General features: G+C 30.8%; 1 protein-coding gene across 1 annotated transcript; it reads left to right on the forward strand.

Annotated features, from left to right (window-relative positions):
- Positions 1–888: 888 nt before the first annotated feature.
- On the forward strand, positions 889–20503 carry LOC140445393 (uncharacterized). The gene is made up of 5 exons (XM_072537382.1): positions 889–1140; positions 1464–1696; positions 1788–1871; positions 4308–4534; positions 16962–20503. The coding sequence occupies exons 1-5, from the start codon at positions 1028–1030 to the stop codon at positions 17874–17876; spliced, it is 1572 nt and encodes a 523-aa protein (XP_072393483.1). The 5' UTR covers positions 889–1027; the 3' UTR covers positions 17877–20503.
- The last annotated feature ends 260 nt before the right edge of the window (positions 20504–20763 follow it).

Raw genomic sequence — 20763 nt, forward strand, 5'->3', positions numbered from 1 at the left:
TACTGTGTAGTCGCCTTGTTTGTTTGTTCTATTTCAATATATTCGTTATATCCTCCCCTTTCATTTTTTACCATGTCGCGTGTCGCACCATGTCGCATGTTAGGATTCGTTTCAGATTTTATGTCTATTTGATAATTAAAGCGAAATTTGGTCACCATAAAAATATATAGCGGCTACAACCACCCTTATTTCTATAATACCACCTTAAAAGAATTTTAAATCGTAATTACTTTACATTATTCTAAAAAATAACAGTCTAAAATTGTTAATGACACACTTTTGTCGCAATAAGTTTGTCTATATTGAAAGAAATTAGTTACGGATTATCTATCGCAATGAACAAACACAGATAAATTTGAATCTATAATTTTCATAATGTAAGTAAAAGCTTTTTTTATTTTAATGTTACAATGATGTATTATTCATGCAAACATATTTTTAACATAATTTTCTGAATTTTATTTTGGTATAAACGTCTCGCCAAATGGCCAAGTAAAATACCTGCACGGAGTGTAAAGTCGTTTCCTGACTCGCTTAGGAGTTACACTGTTGTCAGTCTCTAGGCTAGGAACTGATTATTATAGTGAATATTTTTTTACTTGTTACGTTTATACGTTTTTTAATAATTTGTTTGTTTATTATATTTGTTTATTATTTGTCTTCATTAGTCTCTTTTACAAAAAATTTAAGGTATTTTTTTCTACTTTGTTAATTTCTTCTTCTTTAGAATATAATTAAGTAAGTACGATAATCCGTTCTATAAAATACGATAATTTGAACAAGGGTATAAAAGTTTCTGACTTACAAGATGACCTGGCAACGCTGCAAAGAATATAATGACGTATAATGTATTAAAGTCATTGGATAATATATTATACGTCACTACGTCCTTCCTACATCACATCTGTTTTGTTTTGATGGTTGCAGCATCGTGTTTTATTTTAATTTTGTACAATATTATTTTTTGTACTAATTAGTCTTTTGTGTGTATTGCACGGTAATTTTACAATTTTAGATTACAAGAAAAATGAATAAAAGTGGAAAACGACGTAGTGGACACATATGTGCCGTTAAAAATTGTAAAAATAGACGTTCGAAGTGCAATGAAAGTTTTTTTACTTTTCCAAAGGATCCACAAAGGTGAGAAAAATAAGACATAACAATAAATTCAATTAAAATAATAACAATTATTATTAATTATAAATTAGTATTTATGTCTTCAGATATTAGAAATTAAAAAAATAAAGATATTAGAAATTAAAAAAATAAAGTTATTAAGCTAAAATCTAGTATTGAATAAAAGTTAAGTATGGCAAAAGTAATATGACTGATATTCAAAGAATAATTTGTTAGCTTTGGAATTTTTGCACAATAATTTACACGCGCCAGGGAATGAAAACCGAACACCACCATCCATAATAATTTACAAACTTGGGAATATTCATTTGATTAAATTGTTTTAGATCCAAAAATTGGGCAATACTTTGTAGCCGTGAAGATCTATTAGAAGAAAGTGAACCAGAAAATTTGTTTAAGAAATATCGAATCTGTGCAGGGCATTTTGAATCAAAATGCTTTCTAAATGATCTGCGTAATAGGCTACAACCAACTGCTGTTCCAACAATATTTCCTGGTCTGATAGATGAAAGCCCATTAGACCACACTTACTGTGCATTTACAGTAAAGGAAAAGTTTGGTAAGCACATGATAATTTTTTTAATCCTATTTTTTACATTTTATTTTTCTATAAGACACCTTATTTATGATTCCTATTTAATTTTCTCCAGATATTGAAGTTAATGAAGACTTACTATCCACACAAGCTTCTAAATCAAAAATTATCATTCAAGAAGGTATTATTGTAAGACAAGGTAATATATTTTTATATACATATATATTAGGAATTTATGAACAGTAATTGTTGATAAACTATTTGTTTTTTGGTTGTCATTTATATTTAATAATATTTGCAATATTGTATTGTCCATCCTTTGTTTCCAGTGGCAGTAATGCATTGGTTAGTGATCAGTGTAGTAGTGTCTGGTGGCTCACGAGACTGAGACCTCAGGAACCCTGAAGAAGACATCAAAGAGGACGTCGACAGGTAGTCGCAATGATAATTGATGTAGTTCAACCCGGAAGACCGTTGAGTTTAATATTAATTCTTGTACTAGTATTAATCTTAGCTCTAGGTTTAATTGTACTAACTGTAGAAATCTTTCGGAACATGGAAAGGACCATGTTAACTTGGGAAAGGATCACTACAAGAGCAATGCGACCAATTTGTGGCAACAATGTTAGACACAGCAAGTCAAGAATATGGTTTAGAACTCAATACAACCAAAACTAAATGCATGCTCATCAGCAGAACACAACAACCTCCGATGCAATTGACATTAAACAACCGAAAAATAGAACAAGTGGAGACATACACATACCTTGGAACCACAGGCAGTAAGTACCGGCTGCTACAGTTAATAGTCCAAGGAAGAATCGACAGTAGGAGGGGACCGGGAAGAAGACGACACTCATGGATGCATAACCTGCGACAATGGTTCGGACTAACATCGACCAAACTGTTCAGAGGTGCCGTAAATAAAGTCAAAATAGCCTTGTTAATAGCCAACGTCCGAAACGGATAGGGCAAAGGAAGAAGAAGAATGTTAGAAGACTCTGAGGTTTCCAGAGCAACAACTAACACATCCACGGAGCTAAGCTACTTGAGGAAAGGAATGCCAAATGTTTAGAACATTTCAAAATTTCAAACAACAAGAAAAACATTAATGCAAGTTAATATTAAAATAAAGGTAGAAAGTATAGGTATAGCTCACAACAAAAGGATAACTATATATTATAACAATAAAACACTGAAAACTTTGTTTTCAAAACTTCCACAAAATTTATTATAATATTTTATCACTACAACTGTTTCGGCAGAGTGCCTTTCTCAAGTGATCTATTTTTGTACGTGTTTACAATTTGTAGTTTTTACGAAATAGGTTGAGGAGGAGAGAACTGTTTGTCTCAAGTTGGTCATTCAGAATTATGTCTATATTTTTTAATTTGCTGATTTTCATAGATTCTAATAAAGATAGCTTAAGGCCTTTATTTAAGAATTGGAAATTCATCATTAAAAGAATGAGTATGATCTAGAAGGTGAAGTGCGTTATGTAGAATCTGTTTTCCTATTATTGAAAGCCCTTTTATGTTCTGCTATATGTTGGTTACCAGTCTGACAGATATAAGTTTTTGGATAGTCGCCACATTTAAGTTTGTGTACACTACTGTGTAAGTGCTTTTTATTTTGGCTTTTGTTTTTAATATATTTGCCTAAGTTGTTGTTTGTTCTAACAGCTGGTGTTGTTCCTTTCTTTTTTATGTGTTTGGCTATTTTTGTTGTTATTTTGCCTGTATATGTGATTGAGCAGAAGGTACTGTATGTACTGGGTACTGGGTTTTTTCTCTGGTAGGGGAAATACTAATTTCAGGGTATATTTCTTGTGTAGTTTTTGATTTAAAATTTTATTTTTAAAAAGATATGTTAGCTGTTGCTTTGGATATATATATATATATATATATATATATATATATATATATATATATATATATATATATATATATATATATATATATATATAACATTTTAATTTTAAGTAATTTCTCCATAACCGACTTTGAGTTTACGAAATGAGGTAGTTAAAGAAATATAATCAAGTGAATCAAGTAATTGTTTGTTGTATCTACCTCTTTTCAGCTAATTGCTATTTCACATTTCATAAACATGGCATCTGAGTATATTCCTAGAAACTATTGAGGCATTTTTAATGATAGTGGGTACCACTCTGTCGATATGGTCTTGCACAATTTATGGTTCTTATCTTTTGTATTGAATGATTTTAAGATCACCCATTCATTCATAAGAATATGAAACTATAATTTTAGTATTATTCATCAAAATCAGCTTAAACCCAAACAAAATTAGTATGATTGAATAAGTATTATCAATACCTTTCAAACAAGATGTCATTTGCCATAAGGTCCCATTTAAAATTATCAGTCACGGTAGCTCTGTAATGTCACCTGATGACTGGTTGAGAAAAATACGTCCATTTATTTCCTCCCTTAAAATTTCACTATAATAAGTATAACTGTTCAAAAGATACGAGAGGGAGGGGAGTTTTGGCTAGCACTGTATATTGACCGATTAAGATCACAGTATATAAAATGATAAATTTCAATAAAAATTGTAATCATTAATACCGAATTAATTTTTGGTTATAAGCATTTAATATTTATTAATATTTTAGAACATGACAAACATCTAATCACAGGTCCAAATAAATGTGAAAATACCACCAATATGCAGGAAAATGAAACGTCTGATAAAGAAAACATTTCAATCAGTATTACAAAAGAACAATTGGAGCAAAAGTGCCGAACTTGCTTTATTAGAAATGGAACAATTAATGTATTTACTAAAGACCACGAAGGAATCTTATTCTGTGATTTATTGGAAAAATTTTCTTTAGCTGAGGTTAGTTGGTTTTACTTGTTTATTTTATCATACCAACACATTTTTTTTTATTTTTTCCTATTATTTTTCGGGAGAAAATATGGTAGCCTGTAAATAAATTGTTTCCTCTTACTTTAATACTTTTAATCATAATGTCTACTCCCGAGGCTCTGTTAATTTTCATTTCTCTTAATAGATCAGAGAAATTAGCAAATTAAAAGCATTTTTCGTGACATTCTTTGATACAGGTATCTAACAACTGCTTTTGATAAATTTAGTGATAACAATATATAATAAACAAAATTTGCAAAAGATTAAACTTCATTTTTTACTTACAAACCATATATAAAAAATGTAAGATTGCTATTTGATTGTAAATACCAAATGTAAAAACCAGTAAATTATATGGAAAAATGACATAATTCTGCTGAAAAAGCATAGAAAATCTTTTAAAATGAGAGTTTGTAAAGGTATTTTTGTTAATCAGTAGATTTTCTGACAATAAATTGTTAATAACTTTTCTAAAAATTCACAAAAAACTTTGATATAGCTTGATTATAGGGACAATATATATGTATTCAGCTGTAAAAATTTCAAGAAGTTTCACTTAACAGTTATTGCAACATTGAAATAATTGTTTATTCCAGAAAGCTCTTATCTACAACGTTATTATGCGTAAACTATTAGGTCTAAATGAATTCTGAAGCACCAAATTGAAGATAAAGGCTTATTTTATCAAATTAAATCATTTAACGATTAAAAAATTTATTTTAAATATTGTAAAATAGGTATACAAAAGTACTATGATTTTAGGCTTATAAACATTTAGAATAACTCAGATGCATCAACATATATTAAATTAATTACTATTTAACTGGGAATAAGCCACAATTAAAGGTTAAAATACGTTTATTGACGTTTCAATTTCCACTTCGGAAATCGTTCTCAAAATACAAACATTGTGGCTTATTCCCAGTTAAATAGTAATTAATTTAAAATGCCACAAGAAAATAGCTTCAGAACAACATATATTAAGTTAATTTTTTTATTCGAAATCTTGTCATATTTAAACGAATTTAAAAAAAAAAATACAATATCCTACGATCCTTAGAACCCGAGCCCTTTTTTTATACCTAATGAAAATCTAAAGGTACACAGGCAGATCTCGAAAAAGACCAAAAAATTGCTTTGGAAAATACAAAAAAAAATCACACCATAAAATTATAATAAAAAGCGGTTCGATCTACACAGGAAAGAAATTGAATTAAGTGTTGAAGATTTAGTATATGATATATAGAAACAAATATCTGACCACGGAAAGCAAATTGAAAGTATACAAGACAACAGTAAGACCAATCCTAACATAAGCAGCGGAGACAAGGACTGATACAAGAAAGACGAAACAACAAATCAACAATATCGAAATGAAAGTATTAAGATCAATAGCGGGCATATCATTAAGAGACAGACAAACCAACAGAAGTATACGCGAACAATGCAAAATTCAAAATATTAACAGGTAGATAAAAACAAGAAAAAAAACTGGAACCGAATGGGACCAGATAGATTAGCGAACATCTATAAAAACAACAAGCCGTATAGCAGAAGACCCGTTGGAAGGCTGCCAAAAAGGTGGAAAGATAATGCACAGTCAACAACGACTGAAACAGAATACGAGGCAGACAAACAGGAGTAATCCTAGTCGCACGAAGAAGAAGAAGATTTAGTATATGTAGAGAACGGAAACCCTCTAAACAGAAATAAGTTAGATAAAGTAAGGTTAAGGTTGCATACAAAATATTAAACAAGATTTCCAATTCAATCTACGAAGTTGACACTGGCCATAGGAAAACGGAATCAAACCTTCTTCGTATCACTAAACTTATTCCAGTGTTGAAAGAGAATATCCAGTATTGAAAGGCTTAATATCATTTTATATTGGTTCTTCTTCAAGGGGTGGGGGAGAGATGTAAAGAAAAACATAATACTCTTTTTATTTGTCTTTAATTTATGTAATGTTAATTTTAATAGTTTGTTACGACTGTCAAAATACCTAAAGTCTTATTTAGCTTTTAACAGCGACTCTTGTCTTGTCATTATTAATTTTTATAACTGCCATAAGAGACGTCACGTTAATATTAGTTAAAAGCTTCAAATGTTGTTTCTTTTTGCATGTAATGTAATTTTAATTTCATAAACGAATCCCATATTTCTTGCAATTTTTCCTTCAATTCGTTGACGGACCTGGCAGGATGTTTTCTCAAAGCTTTTTTCATTTCGCGCCACAAAGTCTATCTGGGACAAGTCGGGACTGTTAGAAACCCATTCCAGAAGTGGTATGCCATGGTCGTCAATCCATTTTAAACTCATTTTTGAGATATGACAACCTGCGCCGTCCTGTTGGAAGACAAAATCTTCAGCTGATGTTAAACGGTGTTCCATAATCGTAAAAGAGATTCTTTTAAAATATTCAAATATTTGTCCGTGTTTACAATCCCATCGATACAATGTAACTTTCCCACGCCTTTAGACGGCATGCTGCTCCAGATCATGACATATGCAGGAAATGTTACTTTTCCCTTCAGACAGTCGGGAGTAGGGATAGAAAACTTCATTTTTCCTGCGAATGACGCGACTCCTACTGTCTCCAACATACACTTCAAATCTGAACTCATCACTCCGTTGTATTGAATTCCATTGCGACTGAATCCAACCTTTATGCTCTTTTGACCAACTTAGTCTATTTTTCTTTGTTGTAATGTTAAAAGTGGCTTTTCCTTAGCCTAAAATAAAATGAAATTTCATTTTATCAAAAACAATGGCCAAAACATCTCCGTGGCCACTAATCAATCGATTCGGAAAAATCGTACTGAGATATTCACTGACGATGCGAGAATTATGTGTAGGACAACCATCGTCTTAAAAACCACATATAATCGAAAGGTGTTGGTAAATTACTAAGGGCCGAGATTTTGATTTTGCAGAAATACCAAGTATTTCCGCTTAATCAACATGTTTAATCAACATGACATAAATCTGACGAGGTTTTCCTCGAGACCAATACCGAGCGTTCATTGAATTGTGACGTTCTAGCAATGAAAACGTACCTTCATCGGTGAACAAAATATTTTCTAAAAAATGTTCATCTTGATGTGACATTTCCATTGCATTTTGATAGAATTCTAAACGTCTATATTGTCTAAATCTTGAAAGTCCGTACTGTTCTCCGAGACGAGACGTTGGTTGTGTACAGAGCTGTAAAAGATACTTTTTAAAAGTATCTAGATACTTTTAAGATACTTGAGGCAAAAAGTATCTTAAGATACTAAGTATCTAAGATACTTTTTTGTGAAAGTATCTAAAGATACAAAATACCGGAAAAGTATTTAGAGTAAAAATATCTTAGATACTTTCAAGTATCTAAGATACTTTTGAGTATCTAAGATACTTTTAAGTATCTAAGATACTTTTAAGTATGTAAGATACTTTTATGTATCAAAGATACTTAGATGTTTTTCTAGTATCTAAGATACTTAGATACTTTTGTAGTGACTAAGATACTTTTAGGGTATAATATAAAGGTACTCGGTACTCTACTACTCTACAGTAGATTGTCGATACTTTTGTTTTAAAAACATCATTTTAACCCTTTAAATTATCATACAATTTTAGTTTAAGCCAGCAGGTACTTTGAAATGGTATACTTTGGGCTTTGGGGTGGATAAGAAATAAAAGACGTTAAGTTATTACAAACTAATAACTATGTATTGAAAACAAAAATCCAACATTAAATTTTTAAAACAATATAAAATAAACATAAATTCGTGTGTTAAAAACAGCACAAGATGCATTATGCATTAAAGACAGAACATTCAACATAATTAAATTTTTAAACACAATAGGATAGGTGAAAAATGAAAAGTATCTATTTCTCAGGTCCTGAGTAAGTATCTAAGATACTTTTTTGTATCTAAGATACTTTTTTGTATCTAAGATACTTTTAGTATCTAAAGATACTTTTAAAGATAAAAGATACTAGATACTTTTAAGAAGTATCTAAAGTAAAAGTAACTTTTAAATGAACCAAAAAGTATCTTAAATAAAAGTATCTAAGATACTTTTAGTATCTTAGATACTTTTTTTATCTTTTTACTAAAGATACTTTCAGCTCTGGTTGTGTAGGATTTTGCTCAATACTTGCACAAATCAAAGTGTCCCTTAGTTCCAAATCTGGGTTTACCTCCCGTCGTCTATGAACTCCTCTTGGAGCGGACACGAATCCATAATTTAAAAAATTACTTACACTAGACGGAATTGTCGATCGTACTGGTGACAGCCTATTTGGAAACATATTTACAAATTGTTGTCTAATAATCCATTCTAATGCCATACAACAATTTGTACTTTTTCCTCTACCGTTAAAACCATTTTCACGAATTGTTTTTTCAATAAAAAGTTTCTCTTTACCGTGTAAAAACACTACTCGATGTGTTATTGTTTGATGTTTGCTGCCGCATCCGGTAGGCTGCTCGCACCATGGTACAATGAACACAAGGTATGATATTGCGCATGACATTTGATAGCTGACCCAGGCGTGTGACGTAGTCAAGAACGCTTGAACCCATGGTACAATGAATACAACAAGAGAACCAGTTCCATTAATTGAATCTTCTGAAGATAGTATTGTAGAACATGACTCTTGTGATATGCATAAAACGAGTTTGAGTATTTCTATGATACAGAAGATGTTAACAGACAAATCTAACTCCTAAAACAGCCTGTGATAATATTTTAAAGTTAGGCGGGAAGGTGAGTTTTGTCCCAATTTCAAATAAATCATATTCTTTGCCGGGTACTAATAATTCGTCATATACAAGTGATCATTCTGAAAATGATGCTATCATCTGAAAGACCATATTCCGTAGAAGAGTTTCTTAACGAATAACTATGAAATTACAGTACCTTCATCTACAAGTAACTTAAGTATTTATATACATATATATATATATATATATATATATATATATATATATATATATATATATATATATATATATATATATATACAGATTGAACGAATTTAAAACGGAACATAGGAAATCAATGTATTTCGGCTCAACTCCGCTCTAGGTGGTTGGCCAACAAAAGGTTGTCAAATAATTATATTATAAAAATCCAATACTTCAGCGGGCTACTGGATTCGGAACTCATTCAAGAACAAGTCAAAACTCCACCCCAAATAGGTTGCCTAGAATCACTGAAAAAACTATACTAAACAAGCAGTTATTATGCTGTCAAACCACTTATCGCTTCCTTATAGTCCAAGAGATAGAGCCGAATTTATAATGTTAACTATTAAATATTTTTGATATAACAAATAGTAATTTTACTTATTTTTTATTACAATAAAAAGGTTTTTAAATTTATATTGCATAAATAATGATTGTTCAGATATAAAAAAAATTTGATTTATTAGTACATTAATAATCAAATACAAAATATATTATTTCTATTTATCAATAGGTAAAATTCAATTTGTAGAATTCCTTTAACATTTTACAAATAATTATTAATAAAAATCAATTTAATAGTGGAATTATCAATTTTTTAAGTTTTGAAATTTACTTTGTAGATATTTTCAATATTTTTTTTTTAACTTTCAAATTGATTGAATTTTTTTTCATTAGTTAATTATAATTTTACAAATGCTGTTTGGACATTAATTTTGCATCATTATTATTTTAAAATATTAAAATAATAATGATGCGCGTTCATTTAGATCAGTAATTCTAGACGCATGCGCTAAATGTAATAAGTATCAAGATGCTTTTATTCAACTTGGTGAAACTGACTTCGATTGTAATGAAGTTTTTGAAACCTTAGTCACTTATATGGAACAGGACTGACGAGAACAATTCCAAAAAGAAAAGTAAACGATGTCAGATTTTTACTATTTAACCGGCAGTATAAGTTGCATGATGTGAACGAGCCTTAAAAAAAAACTAAAAAATTTCGATGCTTCAAGCTTACCACCATGTCAAGATGAATTACACCAACATCTACTGCGAGCTCATTATATTTCAAATATTTGGACAAATGCTCATAAAAAAGTACCAACAGAATTGATTGTTGAAGAACATGGTTGGGAGTTTGAAGATGAAACATATAAATTCAAATGGTTTAGTGGACCTCAGATGCCAGAATCAATTCGAGAAGTAGTGATTGAAAATGAAGCAGATAATGAATGTGATAACATCAATGAGAGTGAGAAAAATGACAAGTTTTTCTAAATTTTTTTTTCTTATCGGAAAAATCGTTTGAAAATTTTTGGAAAAAAATCATGGTATAACTTACAGAAAATTGAAAGGATTCTACAAATTAGATTTTACCTCAAAAAATTACGAAAATTTTCATTTACGGAAATTTTTTTGGAAAATTTTGAGGAAAACTCTACTTGACGCTTCTCAGAATAGTAACAGAAGTGAGCATACAAATTTTCAAATCAATCGGTATAAAAATATCATAATAAAATCAGTTTGAAAATTGTTACCGAGACCTAAAATGCGCAGGCAAGTGGTACATTTGACCCCGTTTTGTGGCTCTCTGTACCAACCCAGCTGTCCGCCCTTTTGGATTTAGAGTTTTTAGGGGCTAAATAATAAGCCATGAAAATGGCGGACATATTACTTATCGTTAATTTTTCCCCAAAAAATTGCAACTTCACCCCTGTCCGCCACCCCTTATGTATCCACTCTCGCATCCGCCCTTTGGGATTTCGTCTAGTTATACCAAGATCTTACTCTGGGCAAATTTTCAGCCATATTATCGATCGTTAATTTTTCCGAAAAAAATTTCAACTTCATCCCTGTATAGCCACCCCCTGTACCACGAGGGACGTCCGCCTGTAAGGCAAAGTCTTAACCCAGTTACAATGAATATATTCCAATAGAGAAATGTCATATTACTGATCAGTTCAAAATTTCGGCTCTATCTCTCCGACTATTAGGCAAGCTCTTCTTTCCTTTAAAGGAGACAGATAGTTGAACGATATTTTATACAATGTCTATCACCGGGTATGTATTTATTTTTGTCCAAGTTTTATATTGGTCCACTATTTCAAATGCAGTTCAAACAGACATATATTAAATTGTATGTTCCGTTTTAAATTGGTTCAATCTGTATATATATATATATATATATATATATATATATATATATATATATATATATATATATATATATTCAACTTATTAGTTCGTAATGTTTTATTATGCAATTTGCATTTTATTTAAATTTTATAATTAATTGTTTATTTTATTATCTTTTATTTTGTGATATTGGCGATTTTTGTAATTTCAGTAAATTTTAATTATTGTTAATTTCTGACTTTTTGTAAGCTTTGTCCATAAAAGTGTACAATTTTCTGTGACAATAAAACATATTTCTAGTTTATTATATTCTATACCCATACGATATAAAGAGTTATCTTCTCTAGTAGAGATCTATCTAGAGAGTTATCTTCTTCTCTAGAGTTAAGTATTTTAAATATAGTGTTAAAGAACTCTTGATTTACCACAGTTTCTATTCTATTGATGAGTATCTGTCTCATGTATTTTAAATTTACATGAATTAATCTATCTATCTTATACTTTTTAAATTTCCCACTTTTTTCCTATTGATATAATTACAACAACACCATTAACTCTTCAATTGAGGTCCATTATTATCTTAAATGTTTAGCATAATATTAGAAAAAGTTATACAGGAAGCAAACATTAATAGAACAGGTCTGATATACCACAAAAAAAACATCACTTCTTAGCATTTGCAGACGACTTGGTAATCTTGGCTAAAAGGAAAATAGAGCTGATGGAAACGAAGTATATGGAATGCACAAATAAGAAATTCGTTCGGGGGCAGTACATAACAATGATAACAGCAAAGGTAACACAATATAAATTCGAAGAAGTTAAAAGATTTGAGTACATATTTAGGAAATGTCTTCACAAGAGAACCTAACTGTGAGGAAGAAATATAGAAAAGAATTATGTCTGGCAACCACGCTGTATATACTCTCAATGGGTTGTTAAGCAAAATATATCTCGAAGAGCAAAACTAAGAACATACAAGACCGTAATAAAGCCAATAGCTTCTGAAAAATGGGTCACAATAAAAAACACCAGTTTTTATTAGTTTCGGAGCGCAAAATCTTGTGGCAACATATTAGCGGTAAATAAGGTTCAAAGACTTAGATGGTTGGGCCATGTGCAGAGAATGATTCCATCTAGAATTTACAGAATGGTACTACTTAGTGCATTGGCTGGCAAAAGGCGAAGAGGAAGACCGAGGTCAAGATGGAGCAACGAAGTTAAAGAAGATATGAGAAGACTTAATGTAACGAACTGGGAAAGAAAAGGGAGTGACAAAGAATAGAACATCAGCCATAGGCCTACTAGGCTCGCAGTGCTTACATATTATTATCATCATTAAACAATACCAAGATAATTTTATTCTTCAAAATTACAAAAGATGTCATTTAAAACATTGTGCAATATTGTGTGACCTCACTACACGCATACTCGATTGCCAGCTATAGCTCATCCGATCTAAATAAAGTTGACTTTATCATTATTTATTTTGATTTTGTTCTTAGTTCAGTATATACGTACAAATTTTGTGTACCTACATTACAAAGTGATCATTAACAAATTAAGAAGTGGGAATACCTTGTATATTTGAAAATACTTTTAAAATCTTTAACTGTACTCGACCCATTTTTATGTAGATACCACTTTTTTGTATTTTTTTAAACATCTGAAATATCAAATTTTGGAGTATGAGTTGATCAACCTGTACCTATGTGTAATAAAAGATAATTAAAACTTGTTTTATAAAGGATATCTATGTGAACAAAAATCAATAAAATTAAATTAACTTCAAAATATTATTTATGATTAAATATAACATAATTTTATCATCTCTCTATAATTACTATAATTAAATTAGCCAAATTATATAAAAAAAAAACTAAAATTCTTTCTTTCTAAAAAAGTCTATCCAATACAACTATGTACATTCAAATGTTGCGTGAAGAAGCGTTCTTGTCTACGTCATGCGCGAAGCGAACCGATTTTGGAATATTATATATATAGTCGGTTCGCTATTCCCAGTCCGAACTGTCTAGTGAATTTAGTAATTATTTTTTTGCAAAGTTAGTTACTTTTTGACAGACTAGAAGTGGCTGGAAATTACTATACAACCAAGCACACGTACTCATAGCCAATCTTAATAGTAAACAAACTAAATAGTTAATAAAATAAAACTTTACGAATTACTGACAATTAATATTTATTTATTTGCGTCATATAAAAAATAGTTATGTTAAATTATAACAACTAAAAAATATTTTTTAAATATATACTACCCAAAATTTTATGGGTTTAGTATACACTTCCACTATTTATAATAATTCTTCTTTTTTCAATGAAAGAAGTCTGTAAAGGCCGTATGACACTATGCATTTTCTTGTATCATTTCTGATATCGTTTCTGATATAACAAAAAAATGGATAGTGTCATACAAGCGTATAGTTCATATATCAGAAACGATACAAGAATTTGTGTCCGCTACAGTTTCTTGTACAATAAATACGCCAATTTGTGCGCAAAAACGTAAAACTTCTGTCATAATGGCGGCTGGAGGAGAACTTTGATATACAATTAGACCAAGCAGACATCAGAGAAAAGTGCCCACCAACAATAGCTAAGATTAGAACAGCAGTAGCCAAATTGAAAAACAATAAATCACGGGGATTGGATCAAATAGCATCGAAACTACTGAAAGTAGGAGATGTATTACTAAAAACAATTCATAACCGCTTTAAAAATTCGTGATGAGTTTAAAGATTATTTTATATCTCCAAATAAGAGAGTAGAATTTCAAGAGCATGCCATTCAAACACATCTTTCTTCTTCTTCCTACTTTATAAGTAGGCAAAATGCCTGTTTTACTTCGGTTTTTAGCCTCAATTGACGTTGTCTGATTTGTCTCTTGCTATTCGTACTATTATATTTTCTGTCATTCTTTCGATGTGTTGTTTCCATTCCACTTTTCTTCTTTTGGTCCACGCGTTTATTTCCTCTATACCACATCTCGCTCGTATTTTTTCACTTCTTACTCTGTCTCTTAGAGTTTGGTTTGTAATTTTTCGTAAGACTTTCATTTCTATTGTTTCCAGTAGTCTATGTTTTCGCCGTATCTGCTCTTGTTTCCGCTGTGTACGTCATTATCGGTCTTATAGTTGATTTATATATCCTGGTTTTCATTTCCGTTGTGAGGTATTTGTTTCTCCAGATTGTGTTGTTGAGACATCCTGCTGCTCTGTTTGCCGTGTTCACTTGTTTTTGTACTTCTTCCACTTTTCCGTAGCTTGACAGTTTTATTCCCAAGTATTCAGTTTCCATCACTTGTTCTATTATTTTGTTATTTACGACTAGTTTACATCTTCTCGGTTCCGCTGATATCACTATCGCTTTAGTTTTCTCTGATGAGATCTCCATGTTTTATATGAGCGCCGTATCTTCGAATTCTTTAATTAATCTTTGTAGGTCATCTTCATTTTCGGCTGTTATTATGGCGTCGTCGGCGTAGCATATTATCCTTATTTCCTTTTCTCCCATTCTATATCCTCTTCTTTCTATCCAAACACATAATTTGTAAAAAAAAACAAATAAATTATTACAACCAAATTATTTATTATTTCTGTCTTCCATTACAGCCTGTTGAATATCGTCAAAAATTGTGGTTTCCAATTTAGTTTTAATATTGGGACATTTTATTTCTTTCATTTTTGAACCACAGTATTTAAAAAAAATAATCAGTAGCATCTGGTTTGGGGTCCTCAGGTACTGCAGTTCTATTTTTATAAGTGTCAAAATTTCGACCACTCATGTGCCGAATCACATACAATTTCCGGTAAAAGAACTTGCATAGAGTCATACAGAGCACAAATGTACGTGCAAGAAACGATATAAGAAATGATACAAGAAAATGCGTAGTGTCATACGGCCTTAATAAAAGTTTATTTAAGCTGTTAATACTGTGAGATAGGAACTTTTGTATTGTAGGTTTCCAGCCATGAATCTGTCAAAATATGCCCGAGCTGAGCGAATGAACCAGAATGAACCTTACCTTGTGTTCATTGTACCCACGGTTCGTAGACTTACTAAGTACTAGTAAGAGTAAGTGTAGGAACCGTGCATTATACCATGGTTCGCACGCACCCCACTTCATAAACGAGTCGCGTTGACAACACTCTGTAAGTCCAGTGTTGTCAATTGTAGTGAAAATCATTACTTGTACAGATTTTTTTAAAAGTGACTAATGATATTATTTATAACTGAGAATTTAGTTATGATTGCATTCAGAACTGATGACTATAGATCTGAAAATACAATAAATCCGTTACATTTTAAATTTTGAATTGAATTTAAATTATTTTGAGTTTCCGTTTTATTACAATGTAGTGAGAATAAATTTCAAATAATGAGGTTTTCGAAAACTTGTTACCTAAAGTTCATTTGTTTACCAAATTCCCATCAGTAAACATGAGCACGTGTTGATATTCGCCGTCTCATTCGTCAAAAGGCTATTAAATATAATTTATTACCTTAAGCGAGACAGATTCTCATGTTACAGATCCCAACTTGCCGGCATTTTAAATTCAAATTGTATCGTGTTGATTTTTAAGTTAATATATTGTATTATATTTATGTTATAGATATTGTTAAGTTATTTACTGGTCGTGTTATTTTTTAGAGTTTAGTTTAATTGTGATATAATGATTAAATTTCAAGAAATTTTTACACTAACAGTTTCAAAAGTAAATATTTTTAAAAATCATATGATACATAGGTCGTACATTGTACGACCCTGTTTGGTTTACACGTGGTTCTATTGACGATTGGGAATTTGTAAAATGAATAGGGTTTAATATGTATCATAACTTCTATTATTTTTTAATTGTTTCCAAAAAAAGGGAATCTCTGGTGGGAATTGAACCCTAGTCTTCTGGTCAATAGACCAACTCTAACCATTTTACCAACTTCACACACAATAATTGTTTTAGGCCAGAACGTAACTTTTGATTTAGTAAAATATTTTAGTTGAGTTATTTTTATTATTAGTTTGATTTATAATTAAAATGGCTAATAATCAATGTTTTTTACTAGCGTCTATCTTAATTTATAATTTATTCAATCAGTTGTTCCAACATGGGAAGTTAAAATAAAATGCCTTTCGACATCATATGTATAATTATGACTTAAGTCAACTAGCCACGTATAAAATAGAGAGAGAGAGAGAGAGAGAGAGAGAGAGAGAGAGATCAATTACTTTTAGAAAATTTTGGTACCATTTTATATTTTATATATTCTTATTTTCATTCCAGATTCATCAGTCGGATGGTTTACCACAAAGAATTTGCACTTATTGCTCAAGCTTTATTATAAATGTATGCACGTTTAAAAAGGAGATCGATAAATCCTTAATAAAACTTAAGGCGGCCCTTCGACAGTTTGATAATCAAAATATACCGGAATCTCAATGTGAGGGGAGTGATAAATCCAAACCGGCCCTTCGACAGTTAAATAATCTAAATATTCCGGAATCTCATTGTGAGGTGGGTGATAAATCCAAAGCGGCCCTTCGACAATTAGATAATCTAAATATACCGGAATCTCAATGTGAGGAAAGCGGTAAATCCAAAGTATCGCGTAAAGTTGTGGAAAACTTTAAAATGCAAGTTTATGTAGAGGGTAAGGAAGACAATGAAAGTAAGAATGAGATAATCCAACAAATTGTTGTAGCACCGTATCAAGATAATAATAAAAATAAATATATTAATAAAGACAGTGAAAGTACGAGGAGTGCATTAGAAGAAAGTCATTTTGACGGGCCCAATGCAGATTCTGGAGGACATAATAATTTCAGGAGCCTTTTAAATAACATCAGCAATATGCAGCGAAAATATTTGAGAACACGAAAACTTTTAATGTCACAAATTTTAAAACGAAGTAATACTAGTGCTCTTTTAGATCATAATTATATAAAAAGTGTTGACCGAAAGAATGGCATCACAAACAAAAAGCGTGGAAAAGAAAAAAAGAAGGAAAAGCTTTGTCCGTATTGTAAAAAAGGACAAAAGTTTAGAATAAACATGTTTTTAAACCGACAGATATGTTTTCATAAATATTCACATTGTGATAAATACACGTGTACATATTGTCAGAGCAAAAATTCATTTTGGTTAAAATATGGGGCCCACAATAGGGACAAACATCGAAACAAACATTTTTATACATAAACATTCTGGTGAAATACTTCTATGCAAAACATGTCGGAAGTTTTTTGAATGGAAATATTTAATCAGTTTTTATTGATTCATTATTCTGAGTATGAAAATCGTTAGTTTTTCTCATATACAGTAAGCGCCACGCTAGTAGACACACGGGTACCTAATCTCTATTTTTTTAGACTTATTTGATGTACTGGGCTAATCTGGCCGGTTCTCACATGTGACTTTCAGCCATCGGTCACAGATGGCGGCGCATGGTGTTTAATTTGTAACTGATTTCTGTTGAGAATCACGTGGGAAGCGAAACTATTCAAAATAATTGTTTTTCCGTACAATTTTTTTGTATTATTTATATTTATCTATTATTTTATATTTCTTGAATTATATTTTTAGTTTGAACGAATTTAGTTTGTGAAACAAATTTGTTTTCGTTTTCGTTTGCGCCAAAAACACGAAATAAAAATTCGCCATACATCTTTAGAAAAAGATAGTCTGAAGGGTACTCGGTACATAGTGTTATAGAGAAGGCTGCCAGCAAAGTATCTGTTTATACTCCTGAACAATGGTATACAATCGTTAGGTCTGCGAAAAGAAAACAACCTTACGTTACAATTGAACTAGAGCAAGCAAACATACTACATTTAAAAAATCCACAAGAAAAACGGCAATCAACTGGGACAAGGATGAACAAAATGAAAAAGTCACGTGGAATAAAATTAAAACTGTTGAAACAGACTTTCATACCCCAAATGTAGTTTTCATCAAATATTCTTACAGTAACGATGATCCATTTAAAAAATATTTCTATCTAAAAAAGGAAGAAAGTCACTCAACGTCAATGCCAGAGACTTTTGCTTAAAACCACTTAATACAACATTACTTCCCATATAAAAAAGTATGACCGTTTAAAATGTCTGTATGACAAGAGAGTTATATTGAATCCTTATCACATTTTTTTTTTAATTTACAATTTTCTGAGAAATAATCAGCAAAAGATTCAGATAATGACAGTTGAATTAGGATTTTTCTTATTTCTATCCTAGTAACAGTATAAATTTGGATTATTTTTACGTTCGAATTATTTATTCATTGTAAAGATCTTTTTAAAAATGTGTTTGATTTCAAATAAAATATCTAAACTAGTTTGTATTGTTTATAGTTAATTATTATTATTATATCAGATTTATTCTGTCACATTACAAAAGAAGTAAACTATAACGATATTTTACATAGAATTATTAAAAAACTTGTGAGTATACTATGTCCACTTATTTCATAATTACATAATTTTACACAATATTAGGTAAAGCAACGTGGGCACTAAATGAATGTTTAAATTTAATTTATTGCTAAAATTTTACGTAATGAGATCTGCTCTCAAGGGACAATATATGATATAAATTGTTAAGTGTTAGAAATATCGACCTTTCCAAATATTCAATATTAGGCTTGCTATATGAATGCATACTTCACTGCACCAATACAAGAAGATAAAACGGCCTATAAATAAATATTTATTAAGATAAAGCAAATTCAGATTTTTATCATTTGCAATTTCCATTTTTATTAAAAAAATTTAAATAAAATTATTTTCTTGAATATTTTTACCCATCCTCCTGTACTCCCGAAAAAGCTGCCTCTAATAGGCAAGACGATGAAGCAGTAAAAAGACCAAAACCTACCAAATTTGTGCAGTTTTATGGATCTCCATCAAACTTTTTGCGTTCTATTTGTATGGGTGTCAGGAAATTTTGTGAACAAAAATGATGATGTGGAAATGAAACACGAATATCATTACAGCGATAGTCTCCTCAATACCTGGTGCACTCAGAACTCCGTCTCCTGGAGTTTTGTGGAAATCGATACAAAATCAGTGCACACTCATTACTCGGTGGATTTTTGTGGTCGCTGATCACGAATATCATGACGGTCATGGTCTCCGAAACCCCTGGTGCCCAGGACAGTACTCGTCTCCTGGAGTTTTGTGGAAAGGATATCGCTCACATCTTATGGAAAATGTAATGTCAGTCAAATGCAAAAATTTACATGAATCATTCACAATCATTGCTCCAACTCTGAATTTTATTAATAAATAACGACGTAAATTGATATAAATAAATCTAAAATCAAATGGGTATGCACCTGAGTTAAGGTGAGAAAAGAGATTTTGTTAATCGTCAGTTCATAAATATTTCTGCAGGTATTACTGCAAAGTAGGGGAAAAGAGGGAACAGTGAGACATTTGCCAATATTTGGTACATTGAATTTTGATTATTGGTGCCACTAAAAAAACTAAGTTAACGGTATGACTATGACATTGATCTTTTAGAAGCAGTGACACTTTAAAGCATTTTATTCTTAGTCGATGTCAAGTCAAGTGTTCAGTGATTGTCAAAGTAATTGTTTTGCTAGCAATTTTTAAGTTTGTATGAAATAAACTTAGCAAAAAAAATGTTGTGTTGATAGTAACCGATAGTTACGTATTTAAGGTAAGTCTAAAGCGTGTTATTTCATTTTTTAGTCGTTTAACTGAAAAAATTGTGATGTGGGTACAGTGAGACATTTCATATGTAGATACAGTGGGACATTTAATGTTGTCTCACTGTTTCCTTATAAAATTATGTTATTTTCCTTTTGGTAAAAAATTAAACTAACTAGTCATTTTTTATTTGCAGTATGGTGCGTCCCAAGAAAACTGCAAAAACCGTTGGTTGGTTCACGGACGAACAAATGAGGGAGGCGGTACTTTTAGTTACAAATGGCATGAAAATACGCTGTGCTGCCAGGGAAACAAACTTAAGCTTCCAAACTTTAAGCAGATATATAAAAAAATACAAAGAAGACCCTACTTGTAGGATGAGTCCTAACTACAAAGTTAAACAAATTTTTTCGTCAC

This window comes from Diabrotica undecimpunctata, chromosome 7 (assembly GCF_040954645.1).
Source record: "Diabrotica undecimpunctata isolate CICGRU chromosome 7, icDiaUnde3, whole genome shotgun sequence".
NCBI lineage: Eukaryota > Metazoa > Arthropoda > Insecta > Coleoptera > Chrysomelidae > Diabrotica > Diabrotica undecimpunctata.